Raw genomic sequence first — 26,689 nt, 5'->3', positions numbered from 1 at the left:
CCGACAGGCTGACATTAGAACAGTAGACTGTGAATAAGCCCGCCCTGGGGATATGTTTTGAGAATGTGCTGTGCTAGTCTCTGTAATTGTCTCAAATAACTCATCTATATAAGAAAATAATTAAAACTGCATGCAAAGATTCTTAAGCAAACAACCCAATCATTAATTGTGAGTCAGATGAACTACTGTTCTGTGGTTGAGGAATGCATCCGCAAGGGAGATTAGGAGGCTGCAGATTGCCCAGAATAAAGCAGCAAGGATTGTTCTAAGGTAGAATATGATAGAATATGATTATTCTGTTGTAGTCATGCACAATGCTCTTGGGTGGTCATCAATCAACAAGATTATTAGAAAAAAAACATGCTTATTTGATTTCATAATGTACATCATTTAAATGGCCAAACTCCATTCACAACAGGATTCATTTGGTAAGAGACACATTCAGGCAATACTAGGAATAGATTGTCCACCACCTACAGTATGTCTGACCCTGGCAGAGAAGAGAAATAGGCTAAATAACATTTAGATTCAGAGCATCAAAGAAAATGAATAATTTATCTGAGATAACCAGAAACCTATCAATATCTAAATTCAAACAATACTATAGAGCCACTTACATATAATAAATTGGAAGATTGTGCATGACTACGGTAGATGAAGGAACCAATCTATATTTTCAGTGTCACAGTATTTATCTGGTCAATATGTCAGTTTGTAACCGTGTGTTATATGTGAAAATATGATTGTATTATAAATTGTATTTTAATATTTAAGGATTTTGTCTGAATGAGGACAAAATTAGATTAAAATAAAATCAAGCAAAGTGTGCCAGCTTGTCGGGTCGGCACACCAGAGTGCCTTCTCTGCCATTTCCAGCCTGTCCTCCTTCTTATTCCAGCTCCTCTGTCCTCCTCAATGAAATCATTGAATTAGCTATGTTATTAAACAATCCAGTTTTTTATGTTACGTCAAAATGAAGTCCATTAAATCAGACTCGGTCCTCATGACCCGGAGGACTGGGGTTAGTGCCCAGTCTCTCTCTCACTCAGCTGGACTTTTACTGTCGTCTTAACACGGCAGATGAAAATGAACCTTTGTATCAGCAACGTTGAACATTAATCACACGCCTATTACATTTTAACAAAGGATTTTAATTGCCTATGTCCCTAATTTTAGATATTGAACTTTAAATAGTTGAATCGTTTTCAGTTAGGTTTTAGTCATATTGTAGTAACTGTAGGAAACTTGGTTGCAGTTTAACCAAAGCTGACTGTTGTTGTGAGTGGTTCCATATATTGACAGCATGGTTCCTGTGTTCCTCTCCAGTGTTCTGAAGCACTCTGTGGACGCTACCTTTGAGGACCAGGGTCCCAGTCCAGGCTACCGTATAGAGATCTCCATCTTCTACGTGGTCTACTTCGTGGTCTTTCCCTTCTTCTTCGTCAACATCTTTGTGGCCTTGATCATCATTACCTTCCAGGAGCAAGGGGACAAGGCCATGTCGGAGTGCAGCCTGGAGAAAAACGAGGTACAGCACGGGCGATAACTCACTTTGAAGCAAAGCAATAACAATTCGTATTTCTTCCAAGTATACTTTCTTCATTTGTGACGTGTTGGTCATCGGTGCCCTGTGCAGTGCAAAGCTCACGATGCTCTGTAGATGTTACCACCCTTATATAATGCTGAGTACTCAGTGCAGGTACAGTCTTTCTCTCACTGCTGCTGCTGTTTTTATGCTGGGTTCAGTTGTTGAGTCGGTGAGGCTGCAGTGGATCCTGCAGTAGCAACAGATGCAGTACAGCCTACTTGGTGAGCGCCAGTGTGACAGGTCCATGATTCATTCTGGAGCCCCACCCAGCGAGTCATCCCCTATCCCCCTTCCTCATGTCTAACAGAACCCCATTAGGCAACCACAGATAGATATACAATGTCTCCCTCTGTCCCTATTCTGAACTAACACAACAGATACGTCTCCCTGTGTCTGTTTGTTTGCTAACCTAACCTGACTTGGCTAACTGGAGCCAGAGTACAGCCAGGAGGAACTAGCCATGTATCCATCCTCTGGATTCAGACATCCCCTCTGCACATGGCTCTGATAGAATCAGGACTCTCTGCTTGCTGTCTCGTAAGATATGAGTTGTTTTCTTCACAGTATTTCCGTCTGAGTTGATGACACAGATTCAGTGGTCCTGATGAAGGTAATGGTTGAAAGAGTGATGGATTGATAACTGGTGATTGGTGCTGATGGTCATGATGATGAGGAAATGGATGGTGAATTTGAAAGGGAACATCGGACGCATGTCATTTCCGTCTCGTTCTTTTCAGAGGGCCTGCATTGACTTCGCCATCAACGCCAAGCCACTGACACGTTACATGCCAGAGAACGTACAGTCCTTCCAGTACCGGATGTGGAAGTTTGTGGTGTCACCTCCGTTTGAGTACGCCATTATGATCATGATCGCCCTGAACACCGTGGTGCTCATGATGAAGGTTGGTACAGTCCATCGCAGTCACAAACAAAATACAGTAGGATATAACTATGGCCTGGAGATTTTCCTTGTCTGATCGAGTGCTCAGGAAAAATTCCTATTCACACAGTGTTGATATTTTAGGAGGTATATTAGCTATCTGCTTATTAAGTTTCTCGTTCTCTCCCCTCTCTCTCTTTCACACACTCTCTCTCTCGCTCTCTCTCTCACACACTCTTTCTCACTCTCACTCTATCTCACTCCCTCACCCACCCTGCACCAGTTCCATGGAGCTCCAGACTTCTACGAGGCCATGTTGAAGCACTTCAACATTGTCTTCACTGCCCTCTTCTCTCTGGAGTGTATTCTGAAGATCATCGCCTTCGGACCACTGGTGGGTTTACTGTCCTCCTTCCTCTTTATCTGCATGCCATCAATATGGCAAAGATTATCAATGATTTGAAGGTGATTGATGATTTGAAGGTGCACTGCATGCCTTGAGTTTGTGAGTGATATTCAATCCCTTCTCGTTCCAGAACTACCTGAAGGATGCCTGGAACGTGTTTGACTTTGTGACCGTGCTGGGAAGTATAACTGACATCGTGGTCACAGAAATCAATGTAAGCTAAGAAATCAGCAGAGCACACAATGTGCTACTTCCACCTTCCTCTATATACATTACAATACATTGTAGCCCTTTCCTGCAGTCAAATGACCAAAGCGCCCTCTTGTGGCCTCATGGGTGGAATGTTATTCATATTTTTCATAATTTCATAAATAATAAACATGTATTTTTCAAACACCGAAAATCTGGTGTTTCTTTGTCAAACGGTTTTGTTACATTTTTGTCTTCTGTGGTTTATATAAACTATTATATTTGGATGCAAAACAAAATTAGATACATTTCAACTCTATATCTGCCATAGTGTCTTATTTTTAAGCTCGTAACCATTTGTGTGAGGTTGTATACTTTTGTTTCGAGGTAGATTTGTTTAAGACGTGCCAGAAACACTCTGTGTGGCCCTGATTTATCCCACTGCAGTAAAAGGTTAATAAGGCAAAGTATTGGTAGTTTAGTGACATGCAGAGACATAAGGCTGTATAGACAGTTTGTGTAAACAGAGTCGGCTTGACCTGTATACAGGCTCAACCCTGATGTGCTGAATAGCCGTCTCAGCAAAGATGGCTTAACTCGGGCCCAGAGGGGGAGAGAAGGAGAGAAAGAGTTTGTGAACAGAGCTACAAGTTAACGTTATTGATTCTTCACTGATGCCTGATATGGGCTCTGAGTGAGAACGTGAGGCAGTTCAGCTGAGTTCAACAGGGAATGGGATTTGTGTGTATCATTATCATCTCCTAGTCATATTATGAGCAAATCTATGTGAATCCTTCAACATGTTTCTGTCAGTCCCTGTAGTACTTTTTAATGTTCTCCTACTGTAGTGATACAATGTCTTTATCTGTCCAGTATCCTACAGTATCTGTATCATTGTCCAATGCTCTGACTGATTTAAGTGTGTGTTTTGAGCTTACAGGCTTTGTCATTACTGTTTCTATTTTTCTCTCTTTTCCTTGTTTCTCTCTCTCTCTGTCTTTCTTTCTCTCCCTCTCCTTGTCACCCTTTCTGCATTGTCCTCTTGTTGAATGTCTTCTCTGATGTGCCCACCATCTGCTACGGCTAAACAACTGCTTTTATAGACAACGGTGAGTGCAGTGGTGTAAAAATACTTTCAAGTACTACAGAAGTAGTTTTTTGGGGTATCTGTACTTTACAATTTATATTTTTTGACAACTTTTACTACATTCCTAAAGAAAATTATGTTTTTTTTACTCTATACATTTATCCTGACTTTCCAAAAGTACTCGTTAAATTTTGAATGCTTAGCAGGACAGGAAAATGGACAAATTCATGCACTTATCAAGAGAACATCCCTGGTCATCGCTATTGCCTCTGATCTGGTGGACTCACTAAACACTTATGTATCGTTTATAAATTATGTCTGAGTGTTGGAGTGTTCTCCTGGCTATCCGTAAATTAAAAAAACTAGACAATGTGGCTGTCTGGGTTTGCTTAATATAGGGACAATATTATATTTTTACTTTCAATACTTAAGTATATTTCAGCAATTACATGTACTTTTGATACTTAAGTATATTTAAAACCAAATACTTTTAGACTTTTACTCAAGTAGTATTTTACTGGGTGACTTTCTCTTTTACTTGAGTAATTTTCTATGAAGGTATCTTTACTTTTACTCAAATATGCTTTTTTCACCACGGGGTGAATGACTACCCCTCCTGTCCCATTACTTTTTCCACCACGGGGTGAATGACTACCCCTCCTGTTCCATTACTTTTTCCACCACGGGGTGAATGACTACCCCTCCTATCCCATTACTTTTTCCACCACGGGGTGAATGACTACCCCTCCTGTCCCATTACTTTTTCCACCACGAGGTGAATGACTACCCCTCCTTGTCCCATTACTTTTTCCACCACGGGGTGAATGACTACCCCTCCTGTCCCATTACTTTTTCCACCACGGGGTGAATGACTACCCATCCTGTCCCATTACTTTTTCCACCACGGGGTGAATGACTACCCCTCCTTGTCCCATTACTTTTTCCACCACGGGGTGAATGACTACCCTACTGTCCCATTACTTTTTCCACCACGGGGTGAATGACTACCCCTCCTGTCCCATTACTTTTTCCACCACGGGGTGAATGACTACCCTACTGTCCCATTACTTTTTCCACCACGGGGTGAATGACTACCCCTCCTTGCCCCATTACTTTTTCCACCACGGGGTGAATGACTACCCCTCCTTGCCCCATTACTTTTTCCACCACGGGGTGAATGACTACCCTACTGTCCCATTACTTTTTCCACCACGGGGTGAATGACTACCCTCCTGTCCCATTACTTTTTCCACCACGGGGTGAATGACTCCCCCTCCTGTCCCATTACTTTTTCCACCACGGGGTGAATGACTACCCCTCCTGTCCCATTGCTTTTTCCACCACGGGGTGAATGACTACCCTACTGTCCCATTACTTTTTCCACCACGGGGTGAATGACTACCCTCCTGTCCCATTACTTTTTCCACCACGGGGTGAATGACTCCCCCTCCTGTCCCATTACTTTTTCCACTTTTGACTACTCCTGTCCCATTACTTTTTCCACCACGGGGTGAATGACTACCCTCCTGTCCCATTACTTTTTCTCCTTCCAGTCTTTACTTTATCTACAGCACTGTGTGTACAGATCTGTGTAGCTGCATTATTTGGCATCCTTCAGCAAATTGAAACTAGACCAACCAAATACAATCATGTTATTTAATCTGCATTATTGTCGTTATGTAGTGATCTGGGGTCATGTTTTGAATGCCTCCAGTGAATGGGCTGTAAGGTTTTTGTCACCCGGCCCCACAGGACCGGCTTTTGAACCTGAGTTTTCTGAGGCTGTTCAGAGCAGCTCGTCTCATCAAACTACTGAGGCAAGGCTACACCATCCGTATCCTGCTGTGGACCTTCGTCCAGTCCTTTAAGGTGATACACACACACACACAAACACCTGCACACACAGACACACATACACACACACTTACACACCTCACTGTCACGATCGTTATAATGATTGGACCAAGGACGCAGCGTGCGTAGAGTTCCACATATTTTAATAAATCGAAACTCACTGAACGAAAAAAAAAAACACGCCAACATGAACCATTAATCACCTAGATGACCCACCCTAGTCACTATCACGCCCCAACTAACAGAGAATACACAGCTCTCTATGGTCAGGGCGTGACAGAACCCCCTCCCCAAAGATGCGGACACCGACCGCAAAACCTGACTCAATAGGGGGGAGGGTCAGGATGGGCATCTACCGTCGGGGTGGGGGCGGCTGGGAACTGTTGCCGGAAGCTCTGGACTGGGAACTGTTGCCGGAAGCTCTGGACTGGGAACTGTTGCCGGAAGCTCTGGACTGGGAACTGTTGCCGGAAGCTCTGGACTGGGAACTGTTGCCGGAAGCTCTGGACTGGGAACTGTTGCCGGAAGCTCTGGACTGGGAACTGTTGCCGGAAGCTCTGGACTGGGAACTGTTGCCGGAAGCTCTGGACTGGGAACTGTTGCCGGAAGCTCTGGACTGGGAACTGTTGCCGGAAGCTCTGAACTGGGAACTGTTGCCGGAAGCTCTGGACTGTGGAGGTGTACTGGAGGCCTGATGCGTGGGACCAGTACAGGTGGCACCGGGCTGATGACACGCACCTCAGGGCGAATGCGGGGAAGAGGCACAGGACGTACTGGACTGTGGAGGCGCACTGGAGGCCTGAAGCGTGGGACTGGTAAAGGTGGCACCGGGCTGATGACACGCACCTCAGGGCGAGTGCGAGGAGCAGGAACAGGACGGACCTGACTGGGGACACGCACTTGAGGGAGAGTGCGAGGAGCAGGAACAGGATGTACCGGGCTGTGGAGATGTACTGGAGACCTGGTGCGTAATGCCGGCATCAAAGGTACCGGAACTTTAATCCACTTCTCAGGACGAGTACGGGGAGCTGACTCAGGTGGCACCAAACTGACAACACGTTCCTTTATTCTAAAATCCTCCACCAACTGTCAGGATTTGGCCAGGGTTGTTCCGGGTTTTGGTCACTAGATGCCCCCATTGTGCTTTTTGACCTTATGTTTTTTCCCTTGTTCCCCATTATTATTTGCACCTGTGCCTCGTTTTCCCTGATTGTATTTAAACCCTTAGTTTCCCTCAGTTCTGTGCTTTGTGTTTGTATGTTAGCACCCAGCCCTAGTGTTCTGTGTATTCTTGTCGATTCCGGTGGATGCTCTTGTGGAATTCTGTTTTTGTTTTTGAGTATCTCTAGAGGCTTTTTTGTGCTATTCCTACCACCTTTTGGATTTGCCATTTTTTGTATTGAAGGACTTCTCCTTTTTACTTTATTAAATACACCGTCTTAAGTACTGCTGTGTCTGCCTCATCTTCTGGGTTCTGCTGACTATTCGTGGCTCAGTTGGTTAAGTGACTGTTTCTCACTCCGGAGACCCAGGTTTGTAACCGTGTCCTGACACCAACTCATCCTCCACCAACTCAACAATTCTCCCATTTCTCTCTCCTCCAAATTCTCCTTCTCCCAGACTGGCTCTGGTTCACTCCTCGGCTCCACCGACTGCACCATGTGCCCCCCCCAAAAAAATATTGGGGTTTCTGTGGCCTACCTCCCCAACTTCGTCGCTGTCCCTCCTTCGCTGCTTCCGCCTGCCTCCATGGCAGGCTCTTCTCTCCTGCTGTTATGTTGTCCCAAGTCCAGGATGTTCTCTCCCTAATCAGCTCCACAGACCAGGATGCCATTATCTTCCGGGCACGCTGCTTGGTCCGTTGTTGGTGGAATCTTCTGTCACGTCCGTTGTTAGAAGGAGACCAAGGTGCAGTGTGGTAGGCGTACATTATCCTTTAATAAATGAACACTGAACACAAACAACAAACTGCCAAACAAAACGTGACGCTACAGGCAACTATCCGTAGACAAGATCCCACAAAGCACAATGAGGAAATGGCTGCCTAAATATGATCCCCAATAAGAGACAGCGATAAACAGCTGTCTCTGATTGGGAACCATACCAGGCCAACATAAACCATTAATCACCTAGATGAACCACCGTAGTCACTATCACGCCCCAACCAACAGAGAATAAACAGTTCTCTAAGGTCAGGGTGTGACACTCACCCACTGCCATGGGCCTAATGATCCCACCCACTCAAGCCTAAAAAATCCTCTACTTCCAGGCCCTGCCCTATGTTTGCCTTCTGATAGCAATGCTGTTCTTCATCTATGCCATCATCGGTATGCAGGTGGGTGCTGCTTCCATTCAAAATTATTTGATTATACATGCCTACAGACTAATGGTGTGAAATTGTGTTTTTTTATTGAATAAGAAAATTGTTATGCAATGTAAGGCATAACAACTGTCATGATCTGTGGGTATAATCGATCCCTTACTTTGCCAGGTGTTCGGAAACATTGAGCTCAACGAGGACACATCCATCACTCACCACAACAACTTCCGCACTTTTCTTCAGGCTCTCATGCTACTGTTCAGGTATATACATTATTAAATAACCCTGTCCCTGTTTCTCTCCCTCTCTCATCTCCTCCCCCCCCTCTCTCCCTCTCCCTCTCCCTCTTGTGACTGTAAGCCAGGGTTTCTATATATTCTCTTGTAATTGGTGCATGCAGCAGAGTGGGCTGTGCTCTGTACTGTGCCAGGCTCCACCCCCAGGTCTTCTAGGTAGCATTGCCTGGGAATGAAAGTGGTCTTGTGTCCTCCTCTCCCACTCTGCCACACCATCCCTTTGTTTCCTCAGGGCACACCAGTCCAGATCATCAGGTTTATGATGATAGGTTTATATTAGTCGACTAACTCCAGGAAACAGAGATTATTTGAACAGCCACCCTGCTCTGGCCTCTTCCCTGTTCTGGCAAGCAGCAGAGTGAGCATGCAGTTTGAGTTGCTACTCTGAAGGATCCTCCACCAGAGTTGGAACAGGAACTGGGAACATGTTTTAGTACACTGTGAACATCTCCAAATTACTCAAAATAAAATCACTTTTTTGTTGTTGCTGTATGTCACTATTTCTGTCTGTCTGTCCACTGTCTGTCTGCTGATTTTCTTTCTGTCTGTCCATTGTCTGTCTGCTGATTTTCTGTCTGTCTGTCCACTGTCTGTCTGCTGATTTTCTGTCTGTCTGTCTGTCCATTGTCTGTCCATTGTCCGCCTGTCCGTCTGTCTGTCCACCCCTGTGTTCTCCAGGAGTGCCACAGGGGAGGCGTGGCATGAGATCATGCTGTCGTGTTTGAGTCACAGAGCCTGTGATGAGAGGTCAGGCAACCTGGGGAAGGAGTGTGGCAGTGACTTTGCCTACTTCTACTTTGTGTCCTTCATCTTCCTCTGCTCTTTCCTGGTTAGTACTGATGTCATCCAACATACACACATAACCGTTAGATTTGTGTTGATGTGCAGCACAGGAGGTTGGTGGCACCTTCGTTGGGGAGGACTTGCTCATGGTAATGACTGACGTGAAATGGTATCAAATTTCAAATAAAATGTATTTATATAGTCCCTCTTACATCAGCTGATATCTCAAAGTGCTGTACAGAAACCCAGCCTAAAACCCCAAACAGTAAGCAATGCAGGTGTAGAAGCATGGTGGCTAGGAAAATTCCCTAGAAAGGCCAAAACCTAGGAAGAAACCTAGAGAGGACCAGGCTATGAGTGGTGGCCAGTCCTCTTCTTGCTGTGTCGGGTGGAGATTATAACAGAACATGGCCAAGATGTTCAAATGTTCATAAATGACCAGCATGGTCAAATAATAATAATCACAGTAGTTGTCGAGGGTGCAACAAGTCAGCACCTCAGGAGTGAATGTCAGTTGGCTTTTCATAGCCGATCATTAAGAGTATCTCTACCGATCCTGCTGTTTCTAGAGAGTTGAAAACAGCACATCTGGGACAGGTAGCTTGTCCGGTGAACAGGTCAGGGTTCCATAGCCGCAGGCAGAACAGTTGAAACTGGAGCAGCAGCACGGCCAGGTGGACTGGGGACAGCAAGGAGTCATCATGCCAGGTAGTCCTGAGGCATGGTCCTAGGGCTCAGGTCCTCACAGAGAGAGAAAGAAAGAAAGAGAGAAAGAGAGAATTAGAGAGAGCAAACTTAAATTCACACAGGACACCGGATAAGACAGGAGAAGTACTCCAGATATAACAGACTGACCCTAGCCCTCCGACACAAACTACTGAAGCATAAATACTGGAGGCTGAGACAGGAGGGGTCAGGAGACACTGTGGCCCCATCCGATGATCTACATCAAACACATGGTTTCCATTTACTCGGTTCCAGCCATTATTATGAGCCGTCCTTCCCTAAGCAGCCTCCACTAATGTGTAGTCTGGTAATAAGACTGAAACGTAGGATTAGTAGTTACCTAATGTTATGCAAAACTATTTAAATAGAAACAAATATTTGATTTGACCTAATATTATGCAAAACTATTTAAATACAAAAAAAATGATTTGATTTGACCTAATATTATGCAAAACTTTTTAAATACAAAAAAAATGATTTGATTTGACCTAATGTTATGCAAAACTATTTAGCTGCCGATTTTGTTGTCATACTGTGTCTATTCATATAAATCCTTGTTAAACCTCTCTTCCAGATGCTTAATCTGTTTGTGGCTGTGATCATGGATAACTTTGAATACCTGACTCGAGACTCTTCTATACTGGGGCCTCATCATCTGGATGAGTTCATCCGTGTTTGGGCTGAGTACGACCCTGCTGCCTGGTATGTGTCCACTGCCCTTTCTCTTTCCCTCCCTCCCTCCATCTGGCTGGCTGGGGCTCCTACTGTATCTCACCCAGTCAGAGTGGAATCTAGTATTACTGCTACTAGTATGGAGGGGACTGACTGACACTGCCTGACACTTTGTGACTTTCTGACAATCCTCTATGTAGATGGTATGATAGCACACCTCCTTGTACGCAGTCAGCCCTCTGATTATCATTGTTCCCTTGAAGCTGTCCTGAAGTTGTTGTTTCTATATATCTGCTTGTTCTTTTTGCAGCGGACGGATTCGCTATAACGATATGTACAACTTGTTACGAATTATCTCGCCCCCTCTTGGCTTAGGGAAGAACTGCCCTAATAGGGTAGCGTACAAGGTTAGCAACCCCAGAACATTTCCTCCACTAGCGTGCTTTGTGTTCCTATGCCAAGAGACAAAACTGAATGGCTGTGCACCAATGACTCGCCTACACACTAGCTCCTGCCCTTCTAGACTGACTGGCTTTGGTTAATGACGCCGGACAGGAAACAAAGCTTTCAAAACCCCAACTTTGCCTGACATTGGAAACCCATACGCAATGCCTGATTTCTATATGGTAGGTCGAGGTATAAAGTGAACACATTCTGGTCTGTACCTGGTCCGTCTCCTATCTATGTACAGTTAGATTAAACATTAACAACTGATGTTTAGTCCCAAATTGATCATTTGATTCAGATTTTGAAAACATCTGAATTGGATCCACATATTTACATATTTACATACTATAATGTGTTTTTGGGATCCTAGATGTAGACGTTGTAAAGAGAAGAGAAGGCTTTAATTAATTCTGGCATTGATACCTTTGTTTCCGTGCTCTTGGTGAACCCCCCCCCCCCCCTGGATGTCTCTCAGCATGCGGAAGCAGACATCCTCACTACGTACGATGCTGTCATTCTCTCCCCATTAGCATCCTGTGTGTTCTGCGTCTCACTACAGACTCACTCTTCCATTCCATGTCTCCCCTCAGGGATCTGAGCAGCTCACTTCTTCCTGAGCTGAGTTCACCACCGCACTGATGCATCCCTGGTCCACCGTGGCCAAAGATGGCATCCATCTCCATGTCACTACTGGAAATCTAAATAACACAGATTTCTGTTTTTTTGTTTTTTCCTTTTGGTTAATTTTGTATTTATTTTTTTCCTTTGTATTCCTCTCCTCCTTCTCTAACTTCCATATTCTTCTATATTTGTTTTTTTGTTTCCTACTCTGTGAAGTGGCCGTATCAAGTACCTCGATATGTATCAGATACTCCTCCACATGTCCCCACCCTTAGGTTTGGGAAAGAAATGTCCGCCAAGAGTCGCCTACAAGGTAGCCACTCCCTCTGCTTGACCTGTCTTCCCATTGGCTTAACCTCCTGCCAATCTCTGTGCTCTGCAATGTTCTCTTGTTTGTTTTGCTAGTGCTCTGATCTTTTTGGTGTAGCCCCCCACCTCCCTCCCCCTCTTTCTTTGGAGCAGCTGGTGTGGTGATGTCCACTAAAGGCAGAGAGAAACAGTAGACCATGAGATACATACAGTATCAACACTATGTGAACGCTTGTTACTAAGCATTTTGTTACATGTACAGTGGTAGGTGTTAAACTCCTAAAATATGGATAATAATTACATCATAAGATTTCATATAATCCATTCTCTGTCATTTAATACATCCAACACAGCAGACATGCACAGATGAATAATTGGAATAATCTGTATATGTTATTTTACAATGCATACAAAAAGTAATATTAGACCTATCGAGCACTGTCCCCAGACAATTTCAATCATGTATCAATCAATATACAGTCTTATTTGAAAGGGGTTTATTATTGCTCTCCCTCTCCCTTACCTTATTTGAATCTATCCCCCGAGTTGTGTGCCTACTGAGGGCTTTTGTCTTGCCAGTGTGTGTGGCTTCTGTGTGTTTTATTCCCTCTGTTTCTATCTCTCATTCTCTCTCATCCTATCTTTCATCTCTACTTTCTCTCTATCGATGGGTGTTCCCATGTGTGGGTAGGTGTGTTTGTCTCACCCCTCCCCTCCTCTCCTCTCTCATTCTGACTTGGGTCAGCCTTACTTTTGCACTGCCTCTGATAGTAGGTGAATGCTTTTTGTGTTCAGGGGAGCTCAACTCTACCACAATAGCTTAAATATCAAATATAGTGCATTGTGTGCATGTATTGGTGTAGATATCATCCCTTTGATAAGCAGTTCAGGTTATTTTGAATGGACTGTGTGTGACACGTGGTTTTTCTGTAGATGCTCGGTCTTAGTCCTCAAGGTATTATTGACTTGAGCAGGACTGATTATTTTTTAAACTAATTTTATGATTGTTAGGAGGCAACCACAGAGTCGAGCTCCTGAGATCTTTGAGGCACTTCCATGGTTATGCGTACATGCCTTTTCTCACCATTATTTTGATCAATGTCAGTCTTGCACCGGTGCACTTTGACTTGCAGCATAGTGCATACTGTAGCCAATAGCAGTGAATGGCAATGTTTAGTTTGTCTCCTTGTTGTACTAGTTGAGAAAGCGTTTTGTGTGCTGTCGTTAAATTATCCCGACCAAATCATAAAACCTTCCATATGATTCATTTACAAGACCAAATCTGAAGAACAAACAATCACATCTTATTGTATTGTTGAAATAAAAGCATGGTAAAGCACTCAATATACTCTACATGAGTCCTCTGTGAATATTACCAGCAGCACACAGTCTGGTTTCTCCTGATTGGCCAATGGTCTGGCTGAAGTGTTAACAGAAAAAGTGTGTTCTAACCTTCCCTCCCTCCACACACTCTCTCCAGCGGCTAGTCAAGATGAACATGCCCATCGCTGATGACAACACAGTCCACTTCACCTCCACACTAATGGCCCTGATCCGGACAGCTCTGGAGATTAAACTGGCCTCAGGTCAGACAGCTCTGTCCACTCTCTTTCCCTGTACTCTGCCCTCTCCCCTGTCCCCTCTCTTTTCCTATCATCTGTCCCCACCCCTGTCCCTTCTCTCTCTCCCCTGCCCCTTCTCTCTGCCTCTCCCCTGTCCCCTCTCTCTCCCTATCCTCTGCCCCCCTTCCCCTGTCCCCCTCCTCTGTTCCCTCTCCCTACCTATCCTGTGCCCCCTCTTGCCTGTCCACTCACCCCTCTCTTTTCTCTCTCCATATCCCTGCCCTGTCAGCTGCTGGGTGTCTGCTAAAATTCCACTGCCCAACACACTCTTGGAATGTGTGATTCATGATAGGAGCGGTGCATACTATGCCTCTGGAATCTATCCTTCACTTTTAATGAGGCCAACTTGATTAAATCCCTACAAATCAGCTGGGCTAGACAATCCGGATCCTCTCTTTCTAAAATTATCAACCAAAATTGTTGCAACTCCTATTACTAGTGTCAGGACCCGGTTACGAACCTGGGTCTCCGGAGTGAGAAACAGTCACTTAACCAACTGAGCCACGAATAGTCAGCAGAACCCAGAAGATGAGGCAGACACAGCAGTACTTAAGACGGTGTATTTAATAAAGTAAAAAAGGAGAAGTCCTTAAATACAAAAATGGCAAATCCAAAAGGTGGTAGGAATAGCACAAAAAAGCCTCAAGAGACACTCAAAAACAAAAACAGAATTCCACAAGAGCATCCACCGGAATCGACAAGAAAACACAGAACACAAGGGCTGGGTGCTAACATACAAACACAGAGCACAGAACTGAGGGAAACTAAGGGTTTAAATACAATCAGGGGAAACGAGGTACAGGTGCAAATAATAATGGGGAACAAGGGAAAAAACATAAGGTCAAAAAGCACAATGGGGGCATCTAGTGACCAAAACCCGGGAACAACCCTGGCCAAATCCTGACAGAATCCCCCCCCCCTAGGAACGGCTCCTGACGTTCCTACCAGCTCTCTCAGGGTGGAGGGCCCTGAACTGACGAATGAGGTCAGGATCCAGGATGTCTTTGGCAGGAACCCAGGAGTGCTCCTCGGGACCGTAGCCTTCCCAGTCCACCAGATACTGCCAGGACCGCTGCACCCGGCGGGAATCCAGTATCCGATGGACGGTATAAGCCGGCTGGCCTCCAATGACACGAGGCGGAGGGGAAGGTCTGTCTGCCGGGACAAGGGGAGAAAAAACAACAGGTTTTAACAATGAAATGTGAAATGTGGGATTAATCTTAAGGGATCTGGGTAAGTGTAGGCGATAAGAAACTGGGTTAACTCTCCTGGCAACCTTGAAGGGACCGATGTATTTTTGGGACAGCTTGCGAGACTCCACCCGTAGAGGTAAGTTTCTTGTGGAGAGCCAGACTCTCTGGCCGGGGCGCAGGGTAGGCCTGGGACGGCGACGTCTGTTGGCTTGTTGTTGGTACCTCTGTGAGGAACGCATAAGATTAAGACGGGTCTTCCTCCACATAAGCCGACAGCGTCTGACGAAGTTCAAGGCTGAAGGCACTCTGACTTCTGCCTCCTGGTCCGGGAACAATGGAGGAGCATAGCCAAACTAACACTCGTGCAGGGACATACCAGTGGAGGAGGAGCGCAAGGTGTTGTGCGCGTATTCGGCCCAAACAATAAAGGATGACCATGTGGACGGGTTGTCACGAGTCATACATCGGAGGGTGGTTTCCAGCTCTTGATTCATCCTCTCTGTTTGGCCGTTGGATTCCGGATGGTACCCTGAAGATAGACTGGCAGAAGCCCCCATGAGTTGGCAGAAGGCCTTCCAAAACCTTGAGGCGAACTGGGGACCTCTGTCAGAAACCATATCTTGAGGAATGCCGAAGACTCGGAACACATGATTAATTACCAACTCAGCCGTTTCCTTGGCAGAAGGTAACTTAGTCAGAGGGACGAACCTGGCCGCCTTTGAAAACCTGTCGATTATGACTAGGATAGTAGTATTGCCACGGGATGGAGGAAGTCCAGTAATAAAGTCCAATGAGATATGGGACCAGGGTCTGTGGGGAACAGGTAAAGGGTGAAGGAGTCCTTGAGGGCGGAGGTGAGAAGATTTGCCCTGGCAGCACACGGGACAGGCATTGACGAAAGTGGCAACGTCTTCTCTTATGGTAGGCCACCAGAACTTACGCTGGATGAACTCCAAGGTGCGACCTACGCCCGGATGACAGGTGAGGCGAGAGGAGTGCCCCCACAGAAGGACCTGAGTCCTCACTGCCTTGGGGACAAACAACCGATTGGCAGGACCTCCTTTCGGGTCCGGTTCGCTAGCTTGAGCACGTCTCACGGTATCCTCAACTTGCCACGAGATCGGAGCCACAATCTTAGCAGCAGGAAGGACAGGCATGTCCGTGTCATCTCGAATGGCAGGAGCGTAGACTCGGGACAGGGCATCCGGTTTGAGATTCTTCGACCCGGGCCGATAGGTGAGGATAAACTGGAATCGATTGAAGAAAAGAGACCATCTAGCTTGTCTAGAGTTCAACCGCTTCGCCTGCTGGATATACTCCAGATTTTTGTGGTCCGTAAGCACTTGAAACGGGTGAGAAGCCCCCTCGAGCCAGTGTCTCCATTCCTTCAATGCCATCTTAACCGCTAGGAGTTCACGATCCCCCACATCGTAGTTCCTCTCAGTCGGGGTAAGCCGGTGTGAGAAGAAAGCGCACGGATGAAGCTTCTTGTCTTCACCCCTCTGAGACAGGACAGCTCCAACACCAACCTCTGATGCGTCTACCTCCACCACAAATGGTTCATCCGTAGTCGGTAGTATCAGGATGGGAGCAGAGAGAACGCGCTGCTTGAGTCCTTGGAAGGCCGTCTCAGCTTCTCTTCCCCACAAAAACCTTGCATTGCCACCCTTGGTTAAAGCTGAGAGAGGGGCTGCCACCAAGCTGAAGTTCTTGATGAACTTGCGGTAAAAGTTTGTGAAGCCCAGGAAACGCTGAACTTCCTTAACGGATTTGGGGGTGGGCCAATCCGCTACCGCCCCTACCTTCCTGGGGTCCATTTGGACTCGACCGGGTTCCACTACAAATCCCAGGAATTGTACTCGGGATGAATGGAATTCACATTTTTCCGGCTTAACGTACAGATGGCTGTCCAGGAGGCGTTTGAGTACTTGTCTGACATGCTTAGTGTGTTCTTGAAGGGAGCTCGAAAAGATGAGGATGTCATCCAAGTAAACGAACACAAAAATGTTAAGCATATCCCTAAGCACATCGTTTATGAGCGCTTGGAACACCGCTGGGGCGTTGGTCAGGCCGAAGGGCATCACCAAGTATTCATAGTGACCAGTAGGCGTGTTGAAAGCGGTCTTCCACTCGTCACCAGGTCTGATCCGCACAAGATGGTATGCGTTCCGCAGGTCAAGCTTAGTGAAAACAACTGCTTCCTGGAGCAGCTCGAAGGCTGTGGCCATAAGGGGTAGCGGGTAACGGTTACGGACGGTTATGGCATTGAGTCCCCGGTAGTCGATGCAAGGACGTAATCCACCGTCTTTCTTGGCCACAAAGAAAAACCCTGCTCCCGCCGGGGAGGTGGATGGACGCATGAGGCCTGCTTCCAGAGCGTCCTTGATGTAAGTATCCATAGCAGCTCGATCGGGTGGAGATAGGGAAAAGATCCGACCCCTGGGGGGGCAAGTGCCCGGAAACAGGTCGATGGGGCAATCGTAAGGTCTATGGGGTGGTAGCATGGTGGCCCTCTGTTTGCTAAACACCAGTTTGAGGTCATGGTAACACTCGGGAACTCGGGTCAGGTCGATGGATTCTAAAGACTCGGGAGTAGAACTCGGGGAATTCTGGAAAATACAAGTAGCTTGGCACGTAGGACCCCACTGCTTGATAGTGCCCACAGACCAGTCGATGTGAGGGTTATGGCTGTGAAGCCAGGGGTATCCAAGGACGAGAGGGAACTCGGAACAGGAGATCAAATGAAAGTTCATCAATTCCTGGTGTTGTGAAACTGAAAGTCGCAAGGAGGTAGTGACATGAGTGACAAGTCCAGATCCCAAAGGGCTTCCATCCAATGTAGTGACCCTCATGGGTTCACTTAGAGGTTCAGAGGGAACGCCATTCTCCTTCGCCCAGACACCATCCATGAAGTTACCTGCGGCTCCAGAGTCTACCAAGGCTTGAAGGTGAAGCTTGTGGTTGTCCCAGGAGAGGGTGACTGGAATGAGCAGACGGGAGTTGGACGGATGGGAGGAGGTTATGTTTCCCGTTACAGTTCCCCCGGTCTGTACGGGACAGAGCGTTTCCCTGGAGCCCGGGACACGTGGAACGGAAATGGCCCGGTTTGCCGCAATATAGACAGCGTCGCTCCCTCATCCGGCGGTCTCTCTCAGCCTGGGAGATGCGTCCAATCTGCATGGGTTCCGATGGAGCCAGCGAGGATAAAGGTGGGGACTCGGAGCTGGGACTGATAGGGGCTAGAGGTCTACGGTTGAGTTCTCTCTCTCTCAGACGCTGGTCAATGCGTGAGGCCAATTTGATCAGGGACTCGAGATTGTCCGGTGGTTCCCGAGTGGCCAGTTCATCTTGGATAGTGTCGGAAAGGCCATTCAGAAAGCACACCGTGAGCGCCTCGTTGTTCCAGCCACTTGCTGCTGCCACCGTGCGGAACTGGATGGCATAGTCCGTCACGCTGCGCCAACCTTGGTGGAGAGTCAGGAGCTGTTTGGCTGAGTCAGAACCACTGCTTGGGCCTTGAAACACTCGTTTGAATTCCTCAGCAAAGGCAGAGTAGCTGGCACAGCAGGAACTATGGGCATCCCACACAGCAGTAGCCCAGGCCAGGGCTTTTTCCGACAGCAGGGTGATGATATAAGCGATCTTAGACCGGTCGGTGGGAAACGACGAGGGTTGTAGCTCAAAGGAGAGAGAACATTGGGTGAGAAACCCTTTACAAGCACTTGGATCACCTGAGAACCGTTGGGGAGGTGGAAGACGAGGTTCAGCCAGGGGGTTAACTGCCATGGGTACGTGAATCTGAGGTACTGGGACGGGAACTGTTGCCGGGGTAAGACGATCAGATATTTGCTTAATGGAAGTCAGCATCTCCGACAGAAGATGAGAATGTCTAGCCATTAAGGCCTCTTGCTGAACCAGGGCGGCTTCGTGGCGTTGGACAGTCTCCTGGTGGTGGGACAGCATGGCAAAAAGGTCCTGGGAACTGGCTGCCTCTGGGTTCATTTTTGGCTCTGTGTTTCTGTCAGGACCCGGTTACGAACCTGGGTCTCCGGAGTGAGAAACAGTCACTTAACCAACTGAGCCACGAATAGTCAGCAGAACCCAGAAGATGAGGCAGACACAGCAGTACTTAAGACGGTGTATTTAATAAAGTAAAAAAGGAGAAGTCCTTAAATACAAAAATGGCAAATCCAAAAGGTGGTAGGAATAGCACAAAAAGCCTCAAGAGACACTCAAAAACAAAAACAGAATTCCACAAGAGCATCCACCGGAATCGACAAGAAAACACAGAACACTAGGGCTGGGTGCTAACATACAAACACAGAGCACAGAACTGAGGGAAACTAAGGGTTTAAATACAATCAGGGGAAATGAGGTACAGGTGCAAATAATAATGGGGAACAAGGGAAAAAACATAAGGTCAAAAAGCACAATGGGGGCATCTAGTGACCAAAACCCGGAACAACCCTGGCCAAATCCTGACAACTAGCCTGTTCAACCTCTCTTTCGTATGATCTGAGATCCCCAAAGATTGGAAAGCTGCCACGGTCATCCCCCCTCTTCAAAGGGGGAGACACTCTAGACCCAAACTGTTATAGACCTATATCCATCCTGCCCTGCCTTTCTAAAATCTTTGAAAGCCAAGTTAACAAACAGATCACCGACCATTTCGAATCCCATCGTACCTTCTCTACTATGCAATCTGGTTTCCGAGCTGGTCATGGGTGCACCTCAGCCACGCTCAAGGTCCTAAACGATATCATAACCGGCATCGATAAAAAACAGTACGGTGTCTCTGTCTCTGTCAATCACTGCATTCTTATCGGCAGACTCAATAGCCTTGGTTTTTCAAATGACTGCCTCACCTGGTTCACCTACTACTTCTCAGATAGAGTTCAGTGTGTCAAATCGGAGGGCCTGTTGTCCGGACCTCTGGCAGTCTCTATGGGGGTGCCACAGGGTTCAATTCTAGGGCTGACTCTTTTCTCTGTATATATCAATGATGTCGCTCTTGCTGCTGGTGATTCTCTGATCCACCTCTACGCAGACGACACCATTCTGTATACATCTGGCCCTTCTTTGGACACTGTGTTAACAAACCTCCAAACGAGCTTCAATGCCATACAACACTCTTTCCATGGCCTCCAACTGCTTTAAAATGCTAGTAAAACTAAATGCATCCTTTTCGACCTATTGCTGCCCGCACTCGCACGCCTGACTAGCATCACTACTCTGGACGGTTCTGACTTAGAATATGTGGACAACTACAAATACCTAGGTGTCTGGTTAGACTGTAAACTCTCCTTCCAGAATGACATTAAGCATCTTCAATCCAAAATTAAATCTAGAATCGGCTTCCTATTTCGCAAACAAAGCCTCCTTCACTCATGCTGCCAAACATACCCTCGTAAAACTGACTATCCTACCAATCCTTGACTTCAGCGATGTCATTTACATAATAGCCTCCAACACTCTACTCAGCAAACTGGATGTAGTCTAACACAGTGCCATACATTTTGTCTTCAAACCCCATATACTACCCACCACTGCGACCTGTATGCTCTCGTCGGCTGGCCCTCGCTACATATTCCAAACCCACTGGATTCAGGTCATCTATAAGTCTTTGCTAGGTAAAGCATCACCTTATCTCAGCTCACTGGTCAGGATAACAACATCCACGCGCTCCAGCAGGTATAGTTCACTGGTCATCCCCAAAGCCAACACCCCCTTTGGCCGCCTTTCCTTCCAGTTCTCTGTTGCCAATGACTGGAACCAATTGCAAAAATCACTAAAGCTGGAGACTTATATCTCCCTCTCTAACTTTAAGGATTGGCTGTCAGAACAGCTTACCGATCACTGTACCTTTACACAGCCAGTCTGTAAATAGCACACCCAACTACCTCATCCCCATATTGTTATTTATCTTTTTGCTCTTGTGCACCCTAGTATCTCTACTTGCACATCATCATCTGCACATCTATTACTCCAGTGTTAATGCTAAATTGTAATTATTTCTCCTCTATGGCCTATTTATTGCCTTACCTCCCAAATCTTCTAAAATTTCACACACTGTACATAGATTTTTTTGTGTGATTGACTGTACGTTTGTTTATGTGTAACTCTGTGTTGTTGTTTTTGTTGCACTGCTTTACTTTATCTTGGCCAGGTTGCAGTTGTAAATGACTTGCCTAAAAGAGGCAATGCATTTTAATTCAAGCAAAAAACTGTTGTAAATGTAGCTTGTTGTCTTCACAGACAGACAGACAGACAGACAGACAGACAGACAGACAGACAGACAGACAGACAGACAGACAGACAGACAGACAGAGAGACAGAGAGACAGACAGGCAGGCAGGCAGACGTTATGTCCCCTGGATGTGTAGCAGGTGCAAATGCTGCTTGTTTGTTGCTTACAGAGGGGTTTGCATTAGTATATTTGGGTCCCATTGGGTGTCATTAGCCTACTCTGTGGTGGGCTTTGTGTTTAGGGCCTGCAGAGTGAAGGGTGGCACTGTATATTATGCTTTTCTCTAGCTTCACTGCTCACTGCCGCTTTTAATGAGCTATTCTTTATTCTCTGTCTGCTTCACCTCCACAAAGACTCTAAAAACTCATGTTTGCTTTCCTGTCTTTGTTGCTTTATGCTGTATTTCTTGAATTAGATCATTGTGTGTATTTGATGCTAGAAGATTCTATTTTCTCTTGTGATCCTCTCCTCAGGGATGGTTGCCCAGCGTCTCTCTGATGCTGAGCTGAAGAAAGAGCTCTCCCAGGTTTGGCCAAGCCTCTCACAGAAAACTATGGATCTGTTGGTGACACCACACAAACGTAAGCACATCTGCATGGCAGTCCCCTCGGAACCTTGTCACTGAACCTTGTACTTGTCACTGATATATTTAATATTTACAAAAAAGATACTTAGAGTGTATTTCATGCTACATCTTAAAGTGGCAAGCCCCAGACTCCTCACTCTGAAACAATATGACACATATATTGCCATAACAACCAGAACCCTTGCTCTTACTTTGCCATCAGTTAAGATTCTAGTCGTTGGCTTTGTCTCCACTGACATCTTGTGGCAGGATCTAAGTATCTCACCTGAGAACAATGATATTCTAGACAGATGCTCCTTCTCTCAAGCCTGGCATGCACCAAATTTCTTCAAACAGCTAAATCACTCTTTGTTACAAGTGATACCTTTGGCTTGACTGAATTGTATTGGAGATTAAGTGATATCAAAAGGTTTGGATGAGACCAATAGAGATGGATGAGAAAGCAGTTTTCCTCACCCACTCCTCTCTGTCTCTCTTTCAGCCAATGAGCTTACTGTTGGGAAGGTGTATGCAGCCCTGATGATCTTTGACTACTACAAGCAGAACCGAGCCAAGAGGCTCAAGGAACAGCAACAGCAGCAGCAGAATGCTACTGGCTCCCAGGTAGCACACACACACACACACACACACACACACACACACACACACACACACACACACACACACACACACACACACACACACACACACACACACACACATTATTACTGATACCCAGGAGTCACAAATTCCCCCCCATGAAAATGTTTTTACCATGTCCTGCCAAAACCAATATGCTGATTCAAATTTCAAGTTTTGATTGATTATATTCTGACGGTAGAGACCTGGATCAATATTGTGCAGTATGTTCAGTATATCAGCATCTTGCCGTCTTTCATCCACAGGGGAAGGTGGGGGCTCTGTTTAAACCAATACTGCCCCTGACTCACAAGCAGGAGAAAGTGAAGGAGAAGGCCATGACCAACGTGGAGCCTCCCTGTGAGCTACTGCCTCAGCCCCAGTCTCAGGCCCTACCTAGACCCAGCTCCACCCTGCTCAACAACGGAGGCACACTGTGAGTTCACTAACATACAGCCAGTGGCAATGTCTCTCTTGTCTTGGGATAAAATACTATAATACTTTATCATTTTAAAGCTTTTAACTTTAAAACAATCAGATGATAGTTCTATGACCAGACCACCTGGAAAACAGTGGCAATTGTAACTGAGTGGAGTGGACTATCCTGGCAAAAAGACTAAATACTACTAGAATGACAGTAACATCTTCATCTGTTTATGTCTAATAATTCAGGCCAGGCCATGATGGCACCATGATAGGATCATCCTCCTGGGTGTCAGAGAAGTCTAGAGAGGTCCACAGACCCAGGAATAAGACACCTGTCCAAAGGGGCCAGTCTGAGGATGTCCCAAACCTAACCATCCCCCAGGTACTGTAGCCAGACCAGGCTGCCCTCTGCTTTATTACACACACATGAACATCATGGCCTGCTACCTGCATTTTCTCTCCTGATGTATCTGTTCACAGTACTTTACTTGACTGGATGTACTTATCTCTGTGCAAGCACTTATCTGTGTGTGTGCATGCATGCATTCGTGTATGTGTACGTAAGTGTGTGATATGTCCCTCAGGAGTCAGTGGAGATGAGGAAGATGGACACCAGTTGCAGCACAGTGCCTGGTCCTGGGTCTGGACTGGAGAGCCAGGGAAGAGCTGTGTCCATGCCTCGCCTCAACGCAGAGCTGCAGGTACAGATACACCCTAACACACACACACATCATTTGTGAAGCACAGCAGATGCTCCATGCCATAACTATACTCTCTTAGGGAAAGCATGGTTGCATGGTGTTTCTCATTGGCTATACTGTGGGTAGATTACTATGGTCAGGTGGCCATCTCTATGGGGGGGTTGAATTTCATTCGATATTACTGCAGTATAACTGCTGGGGGAAAAAATCCTTCAATTCATCCCAAGAAATATAAATAGCTCCTCATTTCCTGAGTGATATTGATGTTAATCGATTGTTGTGTTTAAGTGCATTCCTTTCAGGTTAGAATGGATGTGTGTTGATCCTACTTTTAGTGCACAGAAGAAGTCTTTGAGAATTTGATTAGAGTCTGGCAGACCACCAACTATTTGTCCAGTATCGTTTTTCCTCTGCTGGAAACTGATTATAGTGGCTCAAAATGGATGGGTGTAGAAAATGAGAGGGGTGATCCCTCATGCTTTCAGGGAAGAAGAGAGTAATCAAGTTACTATAGGATAGAGAATGTAAAGAGCGATAAATGGGATGAGAGGAGAAGAGGATTGCCTCGTGACCTGTTGTGTAATTTTTCTCACCTCTTCTAAGGGCAGGAAATCCTTCAACAATACAATTAGAGATGGCCTTTCTGAGATGGCTTGCTATTGTTAGAGTGAAATGTGGAGGCATGTACCGTGAACTCTACCCCGAAACAGTAGATGGATTTACCTCTGTCTCCGGGTTGGTTTTCCATTGCTTAATTACATTTTTTCCCTTCCTTTTTGGGGTAATGCCTCATTTCCCTCTCCCTGGCGATGCCAGCACGATCAGGGCCGTAAATCTCCCAGCATGCCTCCACCTCCTCAACATCCTCTTTGTGCACTAGTGACATGTGACACCCAAGGCAGACATGAACCCTCACATGAAGCTCCTCGAAGAGGGAAAATGCCCCTTGTTTCATTTTCAAAGAAGCCCAGTGAGAATCTAAGCCCAAATCCCTTTAAACTGGAGTGCTGGATGATAAGAGGCTGTACTTGTTGATTTAGTGGTTTCAGCACCTTTTAATATGTATGAAACCCATTTGATTCCCTAGAGGCAGCTCTGGCCAATAGACTTGCCCCACCTGGCTCTCTGCCAGGTCAGTAGCTTGGCTCACAACAACAAAAGCTAAAGAGCCAGATGTGTTTTCTAGGATATCTTACTATTAATGGTCAAGGGGTTATTGAGTATCTAAAGACATGGGGGAGTTCTGTCTGCTTGGAATGGGTAATTCTGTCTTATTGCCAGGTGCTGAAACGCAATGAGATTTCACCTTCTTTTAAAAAGAGCATACTGAAAGCCAAATTCCCTCAGTGGCCATTTAAACGTAACAATGTCATATTTACAAGCGGATCATTTATTTTTAATAAGCATGTTAAGACACCTGTCATTTTCAAGCTGCTTCTCCTTTATTCTTCTCCTAACTGTTCAATGTCACCTCTCTCCGTCTACCCTCCTATTGTCTCCGGTCTCACTGGCCTGATGCTTTCCCATGGACCTCTCCTCTTCCTCCTCCTCCTCCTCCTCCACCTGTGCTGTGTGACAGAGGAGCAAGTCGCGCCACTCCCTGCTGGCAGTACGTAGCCCTGTCTCCTCTCCCTCATAATCTCCTCTACACCTCCTCTACTTTGTTTGTTGATCCCAAAGTACTAGTATGTGTTAAACTAGATTCTATTTAGTATTAACTGGCCGCACAGGTGTGTAAAATGGTAGGTTCTGCAAGCATATGATTGTACAGTATGTCAGTGTTTGACACTAGGTAGGACATTAACAACCCAGTATACATGTGTGTTCTATCATATACAATGTGGGGGCTATACTGTGTGATTTTAGGATGAGAGTTAAGCTCAATGTAAAACTGTAAATCAAATGTCTAGCCAGGTACAGTGCCTCGTCGAGGAGACTGTTCCTTTGATCATTCTGTGGGGACTGTACAACACTCATTAAAACACAGCTGCTGATGCCAACCTGCTCTTAGATACCAAGCCCATGGAGTTTGTCAGTAGTAAACTAGTGATCTGAGGGAGCTGTTTTGGAGAGAGAATGGTATGCTGCTACAGGTGGACACTGCCTTTAGTTTCCTCTTTAATGCTCTTTCCCTCAAGCAGGCATCTAAGACTTAGGGAAATTGGTAGTCATGTCTATGATTTTACCAACAACAATCTAGGTAGGCTGCTATGTTTTTGAGGACAGTGAAAATGTGAGTATTATCTTTTGCAGCAAGGCTCTGCAGGACAGATGTATCTCCACTAGGTGGAAATGGTGTTTCACAATGGAGTCAGAGAGCTGTAGAATACACCAGCGGAGGCTGGTGGGACGAGCTATAGGAGGACGGGCTCATTTTAATCCCTATTCCTCATGGACTAGTCAGTGATCCTTATTCCTCATGGACTAGTCAGTGATCCCTATCCTCATGGACAAGTCAGTGATCCCCACCTATTCCTATTGGTCCCACACAGCCTGTTCCTGACTGCAGCCCAGTGAAACGCTCTGCGTCCACCCACGCCCCCCAGCGCCCCCAGGAGGTGAGCCTGCATGAATACACCCTGGAGAGGCCCAACACCCAAGAAAGGCCTCACCATCACCACCACCACCACCGCTGCCACCACCACCGAGAGAGGGACAAGAAGCAGCGGTCACTGGACAGGACGCCAAGCACCATTGGTTAGTGCACAGACACACGCTATAAACACATCATGTTTTTAATGTGCAATTAGGGATCTCTTTGTGTTATATGTTATACGACTGGTGCCAATACCCTGATCCGGCGCCGACAGAGATGGCCGCCTCGCTTCACGTTCCTAGGAAACTATGCATTTTTTTTTTTACGTGTTATTTCTTACATTAGTACCTCAGGTCATCTTAGGTTTCATTATATACAGTCGAGAAGAACTACTGAATATAAGATCAGCGTCAACTCACCATCAGTACGACCAAGAATACGACTTTCGCGAAGCGGATCCTGTGTTCCCTTTCAACCAGGACAACGGAATGGATCCCAGCCAGCGACCCAAAAAAACGACTTCGTAAAAGAGGGAAACGAGGCGGTCTTCTGGTCAGACTCCGGAGACGAGCACATCGTGCA

At 46.1% G+C, this 26,689-nt stretch overlaps 1 protein-coding gene across 1 annotated transcript in view; it reads left to right on the top strand.

Annotated features, from left to right (window-relative positions):
• Nucleotides 1–26,689, top strand: part of LOC135539461 (voltage-dependent N-type calcium channel subunit alpha-1B-like) — a 183,754-nt gene that overhangs the window by 150,565 nt on the left and 6,500 nt on the right. The window contains exons 33-51 of the mRNA XM_064965362.1: nucleotides 1,327–1,528; nucleotides 2,326–2,490; nucleotides 2,752–2,862; nucleotides 3,005–3,088; nucleotides 4,167–4,172; nucleotides 5,903–6,019; nucleotides 8,274–8,339; nucleotides 8,496–8,587; nucleotides 9,299–9,449; nucleotides 10,704–10,831; nucleotides 11,112–11,208; nucleotides 13,659–13,764; nucleotides 21,714–21,821; nucleotides 22,308–22,429; nucleotides 22,711–22,880; nucleotides 23,117–23,252; nucleotides 23,455–23,571; nucleotides 25,151–25,180; nucleotides 26,064–26,268. Coding sequence (XP_064821434.1) covers nucleotides 1,327–1,528; nucleotides 2,326–2,490; nucleotides 2,752–2,862; nucleotides 3,005–3,088; nucleotides 4,167–4,172; nucleotides 5,903–6,019; nucleotides 8,274–8,339; nucleotides 8,496–8,587; nucleotides 9,299–9,449; nucleotides 10,704–10,831; nucleotides 11,112–11,208; nucleotides 13,659–13,764; nucleotides 21,714–21,821; nucleotides 22,308–22,429; nucleotides 22,711–22,880; nucleotides 23,117–23,252; nucleotides 23,455–23,571; nucleotides 25,151–25,180; nucleotides 26,064–26,268 — 2,213 coding nt within the window. The remainder of the gene's footprint in view (nucleotides 1–1,326; nucleotides 1,529–2,325; nucleotides 2,491–2,751; nucleotides 2,863–3,004; nucleotides 3,089–4,166; nucleotides 4,173–5,902; nucleotides 6,020–8,273; nucleotides 8,340–8,495; nucleotides 8,588–9,298; nucleotides 9,450–10,703; nucleotides 10,832–11,111; nucleotides 11,209–13,658; nucleotides 13,765–21,713; nucleotides 21,822–22,307; nucleotides 22,430–22,710; nucleotides 22,881–23,116; nucleotides 23,253–23,454; nucleotides 23,572–25,150; nucleotides 25,181–26,063; nucleotides 26,269–26,689) is intronic.

The sequence above is a fragment of the Oncorhynchus masou genome, chromosome 1 (assembly GCF_036934945.1).
Source record: "Oncorhynchus masou masou isolate Uvic2021 chromosome 1, UVic_Omas_1.1, whole genome shotgun sequence".
NCBI lineage: Eukaryota > Metazoa > Chordata > Actinopteri > Salmoniformes > Salmonidae > Oncorhynchus > Oncorhynchus masou.
The sequence above is the reverse complement of the archived record's forward strand: the minus strand, read 5'-3'. Positions and strand labels throughout refer to the sequence as shown.